The sequence below is a fragment of the Poecile atricapillus genome, chromosome 5 (genome assembly GCF_030490865.1).
Source record: "Poecile atricapillus isolate bPoeAtr1 chromosome 5, bPoeAtr1.hap1, whole genome shotgun sequence".
Classification (NCBI taxonomy): Eukaryota; Metazoa; Chordata; class Aves; order Passeriformes; family Paridae; genus Poecile; species Poecile atricapillus.
The window spans coordinates 25,160,272-25,174,045 of NC_081253.1; the positions used below are offsets into that span (position 1 = coordinate 25,160,272).

At 36.3% G+C, this 13,774-nt stretch overlaps 1 protein-coding gene across 5 annotated transcripts in view; it reads left to right on the plus strand.

The window, feature by feature from the left end:
- The window catches only part of PARD3B (par-3 family cell polarity regulator beta), a 393,890-nt gene that overhangs the window by 18,859 nt on the left and 361,257 nt on the right, over nt 1-13,774 (plus strand). For all 5 annotated transcript variants that reach the window (XM_058839501.1, XM_058839502.1, XM_058839498.1 and 2 more), the window contains exon 2: nt 6,637-6,738. In XM_058839501.1, the coding sequence (XP_058695484.1) occupies nt 6,637-6,738 (102 nt within the window). The remainder of the gene's footprint in view (nt 1-6,636; nt 6,739-13,774) is intronic.

The window sequence follows — 13,774 nt, forward strand, 5'->3', positions numbered from 1 at the left end:
TTGGAATGAACTTCTTTCTGTTTGCTATCTCCCCCCCCCAGTTAAGGTAAAATTTCTCTCTGAAGATGCTTTCTTGTGCTGCTTTGTTTTTATAGTACTTTATTTCATCTGGAGGACAGATTAGGAGGCATCCCTTACAGTCACCTTTCTAAGACTATTTCTGCTGTATGGCCTTCTGTGTTTTCTGTAGTTTTATTTCTGGATGCTTAAAAGCATTTTCTTTCTGAGCAGACTACCTTGTCCTTTGCCCTTATCTCAGCTTTAATTTCTGTCATTGAGCTCACTGAGTATAGATCTTTCTTTAATATTAGTAACTTGAGAGAATGTGTGTCACTCCAGCTGGTAGAAGGCTATAAAGAAGTTTTATCTTCTCTCTAGCATCTTACAACATTTTCATTTCTTAATGCAAGCAGAGTCAGAGTTTTGGTGAAGGAGAACAATAGCACCATGAAATACACAAGGAATTTTTTTACTGTCTCACTGTATTGTAGCATGTTTCTATTCCTTGTGTTGTCTTAAAGATTTCTGCTGCTTTTGAATTTCTAACTGGAAAGGGTTAAAAATGTTTTGGTTAATGTTATGCTATAAAGACAGTGTAATTAATTAGATGGTGAAAATTAATTTTTTCAACACTGAGACCTAGAAATATGAGCTTGTAACATCCTCTGTTACATGTAATGTAAACTAAACTCTGGAAGCTTCCTGAGCAGTGAAACCTAAATATTGCTTTTTCTCCATTTTTTGAATTTCATGAAAAGAAGAGCCGATTTGTATTCAGTTACAGGTGTGTGCGTGTGTAAATACACATATGTGTGTATGGAGTATACTCATGTATTTTGTATAGGGAGGCTTATTCAGATGAGGTCTGTGCCAGGAACTTCTGCATTCAGTAATGTCTGGAACAGACTTAATTTGTGCAGGTAGCTGTTCATCTTTTATTTTTACAGAAACTTCTTGCGGCTCCTTTTATTCCATAAAGCTGTTACATCTGTAACCTACAATGTTATATGCAATGGTACAATTCTACATTCGTGCATATGAAGAGAGTAGGAGTGGTGGTTGTTTGCCTGCTGTATGGACAGGGTGTGATGCATACTGGGGTGGTTTGGATTTTTTCTTGGGGCTTCTTGTAGGTTGTACAAGGACATCAATGCACATATGTTGTGTTGTTGCTGACCTCTAACTGTTCAGCTCCAGACTGTGATAGTCTATTGTGTGCAATCATCTGTTTTGTGATCAACTCTTGATTTGGGAAACTCGGTATTCATAGTGCTGTAGAAACAGAGCCCCACCTCTGCTACAACTGAAGATGGCAGCCCTGTTGGTGGCAGTCGAGATGGAGTTTGAATAAAGTACCACTTCAGGCTTGTTTGGAGGTGCTTTTGGTAAGCAAACCAAAAATGCTTAAGGCAGATCTAATTCAGTGGTAAACTTTGAGTAGGATTTAAAGATGAGGCTTGAGGCTGTGACCAATCTCATCCATATGTTCCTCTCCAAGTTGCTTTTTGTGCTCTCCTCCCCAAGTTGTGGTCTGAGAGTAACTAATACTTATTGCTGTTTGGCTGTGCATAATGATACATTGTGTAGCCTTAAAATGCTTATAGAAATCATTAAATACTACTTAATATATTGAGGTAATGCATCACATTGCAATTTATAATATAAAAATGATTGTGGTAGAATACCTCTTTTGCTGAGCTTAACCTAAAATGTCCATTTATCAGAAAATGGTTTATGATTACGGGATTTTTAATTTTACTTTTACACTGTCTAAATGACAGAAAACAATGTGGCCAGAGGCCATACCTTCCCCCAAGTTTGACCTACCATTTATTCTGTTGTGTATGTGGAACAGGCATATATGATTTCCATTTGTATGCTGTATTTCATTGAAGTCTGTTTGCTCTAGTGAAACACTGATGTGGAGGCACTTCAGAAATATCAGCATGAAAAGTCAGTCCTATTTCTGATTTTTTTTTTTGGTGCATCCTATTGTTACTATATTAAATTAAAAATTCCAATATGTGGTTGGCTATTAATTTTATGCATTCCACACAGCGGAACAAAATACAGCATCAAACAATAATTAATCGTGAAATCCTTAAGTGGTGGTGTTTATTTTATTGATGGCCAGCTGAAACGTCTTTAAGTTAGGATTCTCCTTAACAGTCTGAAATACCCAATGTGGACTGTAACATTTGTTAGATATGTTGCTTAGTTTTCAGGAAAGAGATTGATACATTTTAGGTGAGTTGGGAACAAAAAGAGTCAAGAATGCTCTCCAAGTTTTTCATACATTAAAAATGTGAATCTATAGATTTATGTAAAAACCTAACAATAAAGGTGAGTGCTTTAATTATAGATTGATTGGTATGTTGACTGAAAATAAATGCATAGAAAAATTCTTGAACCTGTTTTAGACAGTAGAACAGTGATGGTTTTATATTAGGTGGCAACAACTAAGTCAGGAATCTGTAACAACATGAGTGGCAAGCCCATTTTTTAAAATTTATGTCACTTCTCTGCCTACATTGCACTTGTGCATTCATGTGACCTGGCTTTAATTTAACATTTGGTAAATATTTGCATAGTAATTCCTAAAGTGTTCTCCCACACATAAAGGAAATGATGATAAACAGCTTTTAAGTGGCTTGATGTTAAACACAAACATGACTTGCAGCCCTAAGGTAAAATGCACATTAGAGTAACTGTTCAATATTCATTTGCCAAGTGCTGTTATGAATTATACCAGGTAACTTAGTCATACATTTTCTTTACATAGATTTTTACAGGTTTGTACTTCAGCTGAATTTCTGCCTCAGGTTATGTACTGTGCTGTAAGAGAACTTCTCCCCACTTGTGATGCTAGGATATTTTGGAACCATAGTTGCAGTTTCTTCAAGATGGACTTTCTAACATTTAGAAATGTTTAGGAGCAGATATAGATTCAGGTAACCATACCTGAATGCTATCCAGAGCTTCCAGGCTACTGTTAGTGTTTTATTTTTACAAGAGGCATTTTGTTTTTCAAAACTAAGTATTTCTTTTTAGGCATGTCGACTTTTAATGATGATGATGAAGAAGATACTGTGAAGAATCCTTCTAGACATGGTCATTCATTAGAATAAAATTTCAATCTCAATCTAGAGAAACTTAAAGAAACAACAATCAATCAGCAAAAAAACCAAAACAAAACTTGTCCTAGTATTTTAGAATACAGTTGTTAGACTTTCATTACTTTCTATTTCATAGCTTCTCAGCAAGTGCTTTCTCAGTAAGTATGCCCTTAATCTATCTCTTCTCTGATCAAAAATGGGGTGTCATCCAGCATTTGCTGCCTTCAGCAGGCAAGAAGTGTTATTTCATTGAAGCTGTCTGGCACTGACCCTTTGCACAGCCTGCCATCTCTGTTGCTGGGCTCTGAATTTCAGAGCATTCAGAAGACACTGTAGAATTGGCAAACTCTCTTTTTTGCAAGACTTCCACTTGTATACATTATGAACTATGAAGTTACTCTGTTACATTAGAAAGGCAATCTCCTGCCTAGAAGTTTTAAAACACATGGAAACCTGCAGCATTCTTGATGCTCCTTTTGATTATTCTATCATAGTAAAGCACAAGAACCTTAAAATAGGATGATTTTTTCCTGAGCAAGTTTAGTTTTCTCTGTTAATGATTCTACCTTTCATGTACCATATTTTGGACCCATTCTACTCCTTTTGCACTCTAAGTAATGAGCAAAATGTGAGTTTGTGCATATGTGTATGGATACAGTGCTATTTGGAACTTTAGATAGTCAACTTTTACACCTTTTGGTAGTTAATGGCTTGTTTTAAATGGTGAGTTTTCTAAAATGTTTTATTCAGTGAAACTGTCTTGAATCTTGGTGTTACTAAAGAAACATTGAAGAAACTGATGTATATATTTTAGTTGGTGGGGTTTTTTTGGGTGGTTGTTCTTTTTTGTTTTTTTTTTTTTAATGGACCCTTTATGTCCAATGCATGTCAGTGTTTGGAATTCATACAAAGAACAGAAAATGTTCTCTGACTTTGAAATTTTTTTTGAATAGCTGAATGGGTTTGCTGTCAGATGGACTATTGTTACCTTTGTGACTATGTGGAGGGAACCTCTTCCACCCAGTCTGTCTAGCACTAGTTACTATTTGCTTCATCAACCAAGTTTATAAAAAACTCCCTGCCCCCAGCATGGGCTTTAACTTGGAGGGATGAAGTTCATTTAAGCCAATAGAAGCCATTCCTATGTGTGTTTCTGAGGCAGCAGGTATTCAGTCTTGCTGTAGTCTGTGCTGGTCATTGTAATTGGGGAGTCCTTGGGATCAGAAGGTCATTGTGTGTTCATACTGTGTGTACCTGAGCTAATGTATGTGTCTAAACAGTTAAGAAGTATTTTTCAAAAGAATCAGTGAATCCTGATCTACTTTAGTTCTTGTACTTCATTGTGAATTGTCATTGTCTTCTTTTAAAGAATCTTACATTGTTCCAAAAGATTGGTGAGGAATGGCATCTTTTGTTTTTTGAGACTATTTTAGAGATGTTCTCTTGGTATTGCCACTAGCAAGAATAATTAATTTACCATATTTGCTGTGTCCCAAAGTAAAAAGATGGTTAGGAATTCATTAAATTTAATGTAGTTTAGGGTGGCTATGTCTTGAGCTTGTGTCCTGCCAACTTGCAGCATTCTATTGGTACAATAGGGTTTTACACTTGTTTTTTCTTTGTTTCTGTTTCAATGACACATCTGTGTTGCTGCAGCTACTGAATCACAAATAGAAGTGAACACTGAAAGCAAAAGATTCTAATGAGCTGCGTATTTTTTAACTTCAGCTTTATTCTTAACACTTCAACAGTATAATACATACAGCAGGTTTTAAAGTGTCTTCGGCCAAATAGGTTTAGCCACAGAAGTTTGCCCAGTTAAGAGGAGTGATTTTCAATTATGCTGTTTTAGTGCTGCTAATTATTAACAGCTTTGTGGTTACATTAGTCAAATGTTTCAGGAGGAGCATCTGTAGCTACTGATGTATTCTGGTTTTAGAGTATCATATTTTATAAGTTTATTGGTATGGTCAAACTATACTTTTTTCAAGGTATCTGCATTAGGTAAATATTATGATCTAAATTAACCTGCTCATTTATTGCATAAAGGTATGTTTCTTTTCTGCCTTTCCATCTTAGAATTTTATGATTCTAGTAAAAATACCTAAGCTCTGAGCTTAAAGATTAGAAATTTGAGCTGCAATAGTTATCCACACTTTGTCACTTTACAGAAAAAAAAGCATATTAATTGATATTCCTAAGTTTTGTAATTTTGAACATACGACACCTAGAATGAACAAGCATTTGCTGCTTCACAAATGGATGATTTCATTGCAAAATGAAATAACTGTAGTAAGAGATAAATTAGAGATTAAATGGGCATTTTACAAATAGATATTCTTTTAGATGGTTGTGTGGTTGTCATGCAACTGTATCTAGTTACACTTAACTCTCAGTTGCAGGCCATCAGTGGTCATATCTTTTTTTTTCCATTTCTGAAACATTTCTCAAAACTGTGTGTGCCCCTTCCTTGGCCCTCAATTTTAGCATATTCTGGCCATTCTCCACAATATTTGATGGAAGACTCAAATATGCTCCTAGCTACGCATGTTTTTTTCTTCGTTGTGCTGTAAGAGATGCAACGTTCATCAGTGATGATACCACTCAAACTTGTCTCTGGGACTCACGGAGCTGCCGTGTGCTCATTAAACCACAGTAATTTGCCCTAGCAGGATAAATCTTAACTAAGGAAGTTCAGCCATAAATACCACTTGGAAGTTGTGTACACAGGTAGCTGGTATCGTCTGGCGGCAGTGGCTGCAGACTGTGTCTCTGCTCTCTAATTTTGTATTTCCTGTCAGGGAGAATTTGCTGTTGAGCAGTACACTGAGCCTTTTGGCATCAGGGTCAGTGGAATGATGGCTGAACTCTTGGTTATTGAAGTGGAGGAGTTAATAATGTATGAGGAAAGCATTCATTTTGAAGAATTAATATGATCCCTGTTAATATGGTACACAGTATTGCATTGGAATTTGAAAGTATTTATTTGTGAAAGCAAACTGGGATTTACTTATTTGTTAGGGGATCTTTGCCACAATACGATTATCTGCCTCTTCAGAGAAAGAAATGATGGATGTGTTTTATCTATCTAAAAAAATACAGATGCACCTCCCCACAATGTGTCAGAAGTGGTACATGTCTATCTGTATATTTATTTATATGTTTGTTCTGATAATAACAAAAATAGTCCATCTATAAAGTATTGTAAAACAAAATAAATTTTTAAAAATTATTTTAAATTCACTATTCAAATTAGATAAAGATTGATAAGGAAATATGAATCAATATCAGTAAAAAAAAAAGTATGTTTTAAAGATTTTTTGGTGTAGTGTTCTATAGGTATTGCTTGTTTTTCATCTGTAGTTTTCATTTGCTCTCAGTTTTAATTTTGCGTAGTGGCTCCAATCTCCTACCTCGTGACTATAGAGGGAAGTAGGTGGAAAACAAGTGGGACACAAAACTGCTTTGTCTGACAGCACTAAAATCATGGGTAGGTTAAGAAGTCTTGTATCTCTTACAGGATCCAGCTTCCTGGGTAAATATTCACCACCTGGAGTATACAGATGGAGGAATCCTGGACCCAGATGATGTGCTGGCAGATGTTGTGGAAGACAAAGATAAGGTAGAGCTTGTATGAAAATATTATGTGTCTTTTCAAATAACAAATGCTGCTTTCTCATTTCATGGACATCTGGCAGGAGAAATGGGTGTTAAATATTCTTAAAAACATCTGCCCATAACTACTGCAACTCTCCCCTTCTGGAGTGGAATGAAAGAGTGGGAAGCATGACCCAAGCATGAGAAGAGAAGCCTAGTAGTTCACTTAGGACTTAACCTTTTCAAGCAGTTCTGTGTTTCTTTTTATTTCTATATTGAAATAGCATGGTGAAAGAATGTAAGTTTTACAAGACATTTTTTTCTTTTTTATGCCACTTAAAATATCTTCCATAATCTCTTTGCATGGAATTAAAATTTTGAGAATCATTCAAATGTCATGGTTGAGTGTGACAAAATAGACAAATCCTGTGATGATTACTTCAACTGTTAAATTTTGGGAGTTCCTGTGATTTGCTACTGAAAGTCTAACCAGGCCGCTTATTCATTTTAAAAAATACGAGTCTCTAAATTTCAACTAAAATAAGACAAATTTCCTTACGTGGTAGAGAGGTAGTAACTGCAGAGAAATCTCTTCTAATTTTAAATTGTCAGAAAAATTTACTTTTGGGAAACTCATTGGTGACTTATTCAGCATAGAGGGGGAGGGGTATTATTTATAAAACTTTGATTTTATCTTCTTTTCTTCATAAAATCAGAGGAAAAAATATTTAATGGCTTTAAACCAAAGATCAAAATGTGGGATATGCCTGTGCTTTTAGACAAATTGCTTTGTCTATTTAAAGTGCCATATGCTTGATGACCTAAAAAAAAATTCAGTATGTTGCAAACAGAATTGCTAGTTTTGTATGCTGTGTTGATTCTTCAATGACTTAATACAAAGCAGAATATTTTGCTTATGATTAATGGGATGCTGCTATGTAACTTAGAAAATTGTTTAGGGTGTCCTTCAGTGTCATTTTAGGCTGGTTTGTGTGGGAATTTCTAAAAACAGTGGAACTCTGTTATAGATTCTTTTTATATATTTGTGTTTCTTGCTTGTCCATATTTACTGAAAGTATACTTAAGACACCTTAAGACTTTTTTTTTTTCCAGGAGTGTTTGGAGACAAAAAGACTGAGTTCTGAAATTGAACGGCTGTGTATAAAGGATAAGACCATAAGCATAAAATGCCATAAAATGAGATATTAAAGAGAAATGTTTTGCTGGTCTCATTAGTTAATGAAAATTAGTATGTTTACCCAGGATTTTTTCTATTTAAAGTACTGATAGAGAAACACTTAGGGAAATGTGAGCATCAATGTGCAGAATATTTAATATGCCATGCAGTTTTTAACTTGTGATCAGAGCCTTTGCTGTACCTTGTTGGTGGCTGTCACTGGTTGAGTATGTGTAGCTGAATAAGCTTCTAGGTCACAGCTGTGGGTCTAAGCTTTCTCAGTTATAACAGTGCTAAGTGAGGCTCTGAGGCTGCCTTGGGGAAAACTTGCTGGGAAACAGGAATCTTACTCTTTGAAGTGGTCTGGTGTGGTTTAGAAATACAGCAAACTCCTCAATTTCTCTTCCTCTGATGTCTCAATTACATGGGATGTATCACTATTATCTTGTCTTCTTCAGAGTGGCTGGGTGAAACACAAATAAGAGACTTGCTGAACAGAGCAGCTGCAGTGAAAAAATTTTTTGATTAAAGTAAAGGGAGAATGTTGTAGGGAATCTGCTGGTCTGAGAGGTTGATGAATTCTTTCATTTGAGAGTGGAATTGGGCCATAGCATGTGTAAGGAGCTATCCATACTACCTGCTTACAAAGTTTGATGTGCTCTGATATCAAAGAACCAGCCTTATAAAAGGCTTACAAATAGTTTTGATAGCTTTACTGTGGCCTGTTAGTCTTTGAGCCTTCACCAGCATTATTTCACACTGAGAATCTCTATTAGGGGCTCTTTAAGCTTTGAGAAAAAGGGGAGGAGATATTCAGGTCAGATTGGCCTGCTATTTTATTTGGTATTTCAAGTCCCTCAATAGATAAAGGAATTTTTGGTATATTTATCTGTGCTTTGCTTGTCTTTAGTTATGATTATCTGTATGTGTGGTAAACGAATAAGCCACAGATTTGTTGCTCCCTTGTCCTCCTTTGCTGTGCATCCAAGCCAGTGACAGTTTCACATTAAATCAATCACTCTCTATAAAAATAAACTTGCACTTAACCTCAGTGCCTTTAACCAAAGGTGTGTTTGGCACTGCTGACCATCAAGCTCTTCATCAGTGGCAGAGGAAATGCTGGTGCTTTTTGAAGAGATAATCTTCTCTAGATCATACTTTGATAGCAGTAAATTAGCACAGTTTCTTCAGAGGAAAATGTCTTTGCTAATCTATTGAATTCTTTCACTGTGACAACAAACCATTGAGAGTGCTATCAGATATAATTCATTTAGAATTTCAAAAGCTTTTGACAGTCCTTAACAATAGACTGTTAAGGAGGTGAAACTACTCATGGGGTAAGCAGCAAGTGCTGTGGTGGGTTAGTGAACAAATAAGAGGGAACTAAAAAATGGAATAAACGGTGAAGTTCCAACCCTGAAGTAATGGCACTGGAATGCATAATGCCCATCACTGGGAGTGGCTGTGGTTTTGAGCTCTGCTTACGTGAACTTCCTGGCTTCCTCTTGAACTCCAAATTAATCAAAGTTCAACAAATAGGCTGTTCAGTGGATGATATTAAGAGCTGTCAACTGCACAGCTTTGCATGCTGGACAGAGTGGCATTTTTTAATTGCCTGTAAAACAGATCTAAATTAGTATTACATGTGCTTGGTAATGTGTCATGTGAAAATGCTTTGGAAATTCTGCTGGCTGAGAGTCCCTCTTGCTGCTGTTGCCTCAGCAATAATCTGTGGCCTGAATTGGATGTCAAAGCAAGTTGACATAGTTTTGTGGAATTAACTTTAAAATAGCTTGTTTTCAGTAAGCTATCCAGCAATTGGGTCATGTCCTGATAATCTGAATGATGAATTAATTAAAATCCCCAAATTTTGTTAATAGAATAAGAACATGTTATTTAAATTGTGTGATTTTAATGTTGATGTTATAAATGGTCTCCTCTTTGTATACTGTTCTTAACAAATCTCCCACTTGAAAAAACTTGAGCAAGAAAATGTGCTGAGAAAATGTCTTCGCTGTGTAAAAGATGGAGTACAAAATTTTTCCCTTCATAGCACTGTGTACATGGATCCCTATGCTTGGCACATGTCTTAAATGTATAAACTTAATGTTAAAACCCATTTAGACTTCCTGCTGATTTTATATGGAACTGTGTTTTCATATACTCACAAACACCTGAGGAGGCTAAGAGGATGTAATGAGGGCCCATGTTAAAACTTGCTTTGCTTACAGGACAACAAGCTTCCTAGACCAGAACAGTTCTGCTTTCTGAATAAATGTAGAAGTGTATGGGGAAAATATACTTTCTATCAAACTTTATGTACATGCGTATGTTCATAGTTTGACAGGATTAGATACAAGCCAAACATGTTTACAGGTGTGCTTTTTCAACAGAGCCCTTCTGAAGTAGGAGATGGTGGTCTACCGTCAGGGTGCTGGGTATTTCTTTGGGTTGTTTTGATTTTGTTTTGTAGTTTTTTTTATCTCTTTGCTTTTGTGTCTTTTTCTTGTTGCTTGGTACTTTTTGGTTTTTGTGGATGTCTTGGGTGTTGTTTCATAAGACTGTGTTTGCAAGTATTGCAGTAGCTACAGTTGAGCCAACAAAGCTGCTGAATATTTTTGTAAAGATACATTTTTCTGATCAGTGCTGATGGCAAAAGATTAGGCATGTCGTCCTAGGAAGTGATGTGGGTTTAAGCTCTCCAGAGACTTCTTTGTTGGCAGCTTGGCTGCTAACAGTGAGGGGTGTTTTGTGGCATGGTGTGTTTTTTAGGAGTGGAAAGAATAAAAAAAGTAAGTCATTGTGATGGGCATTGTGCTGACACTGAAATAGCAGGACAGCAATATGATCTTAGAAATTATTTTTTTCTTGGGTATCTTCTTTGTTAAATATAGATGAGTAGGGGTTTTTAACAGCAGCGAAAGCTTTTGAAGGACACAAAGCAACGTCAATGAAATGCTGAAATAGTGACACTTTCAACATTTGTAGTGACTGCAACTGTCATTTAAGTGTTTCTAATGATGATATCAAGTAAATGGTTTGAATTAAGTGTAGCTCAGATACCTATTTTAGCTAAGCATTTAATGAAATATTAAATAGGAAAATCGATGTATTCTTTCTTCTCAGCTCAGTACCAGCAGAAATGCAATATTGAGAAAACATGTCTCCTGGATGCTAGGGAAATCAGCTGCAGGCTGTTCAAAATGGCTATTGGGCCTATGCATGCTCCTGATGAGAAGCTCAAGGTCTGGCTGAAGTGCTTGTCACAGATGCTGAGTAACTCTTTGAAGCCCTACTTTAGACAGAAGCCTTTGCAGGTAGCTTTAGTTTCACTCATGGTTTTGCAAGGATGTGGCTGGTTTGGAGAATTGTTTTCAACAAAGTAGTAAAAATGAAGCAGATGTGAACTTAAAGACTGATGATATTATACAACATGACAGGTGTGTTTTCTGTGAGTGGAGCTGGAACTTTTCTGTTGTTTGCAGGCAGGTTTAGTCACTGGGAGTGATGGCTGTCTGCGTTTAGCACTGTAGAGCAATTATTTTTTGACCTGGGTTTGCTCTGACTCTGAAAGTGATGGCGTACTCTAATGTGCAATGTGTATTTAAATTATAATGAGCTAATTCGACCTTTGATTGGTTTCTATTCTATCCAACCATCAAATTCCTTGTGAAACAGAGAAGTAAATCAGAGCCACAGTAACCCTTAGGTAAGTATAGAAGCTCTGATTGAAAACTATGGGGTGATAAGGAAAACTTCTACATCAAGATGAAAAATGGCAAAATTAAGTGAGAATGAGGAGGCTAGTGGATAGAAATGTCTCAGTGGTTTAAATCAAAAGGCTGGGGTATTCTGAGGCAGTTTCTCCTCACATGGAATTCCAGCATTGCTGCTTTAAAAGCTTCCCCTGGATGTTGGTAGCAGAGGCCTCAGTGCTGGTTTGTTACCTCCCAGCAGCATGTCAGCAGAGCCTGTAAATGTCATACTTTACAGCTTTTTTTGTCATGTGGCTTGATTCTCAAATATATGATCTATGCAAGTAATGCATACTTAAGTTAGAGAAATGCTGTTCAAACTCTAGACTTCTGTGTAACTGAGCTCTCTAGTGTTTTGTAACTTTTTGATAACTGGGGTGTAGAATAGAGTTGTTTTTTTTATTCTTCAGTTTGTTGTACAATAGTATATTGTACTTGTTTGGGAAAAACAGGAAGAGATGTGAGACTTCATTAGAGCTGAGAATTTTTTACCTATTGAAGCTTATGTAGCAGTTTTGGTTTTTTTGTATGTAGACTCCTCTACAAAATACTGCATATTGGGCAAGTTTCCCTTGGAGAAGTTTAAAAAAATCCCTTTTTTACAAGAATGTGAGAGAGGTGTCTGGTAGCACAGAAAGCAGTTTGATGATGTTAGTTTCAGGTAATGTGGAGGTAACACTGGAAGTGTGCAATGGACACAGGATAGTTCAAAATGGTATGTTATAACTTGCATGCTCTGTGTCTTTTGTAAAATCTGTATCAAAAAGAAGAATCTAAGAAGGAAAAATTGCAGCTTTTCTTCCTTGTAAGGTCGTTAATATTGCTCTGGACTAGGGCTTTGACACAAAGTTTTATGGCATTTAATTGTTGGTTAATACCATGGCCCATTGTTGCTCTAAAGCATGTGCTTTTGCTGACTGTTGAACTGGCTGCAGCAAATACACGCTTCAGACTTCTGACACTTAGTGCTTCTGGCAGAGTCTTGGTTATGCTTCTGTAAATTTGAAAGCCTTTTTAGAAAAACAGGTGTCCAGAGGCAGCCAATTTTGATGTTTAGCTCCTCGCTGCTAACGAGGTAAACCAAGGGATTAGTAGATCAAAAAGCCTGATGTGATCAAGATGAGGGAAATGAAGTTGTGGAAATTTGGCAAAACTCATATGTAAGGGCTGCTGTTCTTTGATTTGGTTTTAATGTGTTTTTTACTTTGGGATTTTTTTTCCCTTATTATAATTTTGAAGTTGTGGTTAATATCTCTGCCAGAGTATATGTAGCTGTTGGTGACTCTTCCTCACCGCCTCTAGTTTTGTATTTGTGATTTCAGTAATGAGATACTACAGATGCCTTACAGAAATCTTAAAATTCTATTAGCAAAAGGATAACTCATAATGCATTCTTCTTTCAACCCTAAATTGTAAAAATTAAAATGGATTTAACTTCTATTCTGAATAGCATGTTTACAACCTCCAAAAGCATAATACAGTATTAACATATTTGTTAAATTTAGAGTACTCTATTTCTTCCTTGTGTAAATTCTTTGTAATAAGTTTCAGCTGCTATTTCCAATAATCAGAGTTATTAGGATATGAAATTGTTATTGCTGACAGTATTTGTTTATTTAAATATTCATGTCTAGTTCTTAGTGATGAAGTTATAAAGACGCAGCAGAGTTGTGAATAAAAGCTCCATTCCATTTCTGTTCTGTCAAGGGAATCCCAGTAGAAGCTCTTCTGGTTAGCGATAGATCATATGTCCACAAGGAAGGGAAGTGTTAGAAAGGGTTTTTTTTTAAATAATATCATTATCCTTGTTAACACCTTAAACTATGGAAATGTGGGACACAAGAAAATCCAAGAAAAAACAGGATCTCAATCCTTTTGGGCTGCATCAAAGGAAGCATTGCCAGCAAGCTGGGGGAGGTGTTTCTCCCTCTCTGTTCTGTTCTCACGTGGCACCATCTGGAATACTGAGTTCAGGTCAGGATTCCTCAGCACTAGAAATAAGTGAACCTGTTGGAGAGGGTCCAGAGGAGGGCCACAAAGTTGATTTGAGGGAAGGAGAACCTATTTTATGAACACAGGGTAAGTGAGTTGGGATTGTTCAGCCTTGAGAAGGCTCCAAGGAGACCTCA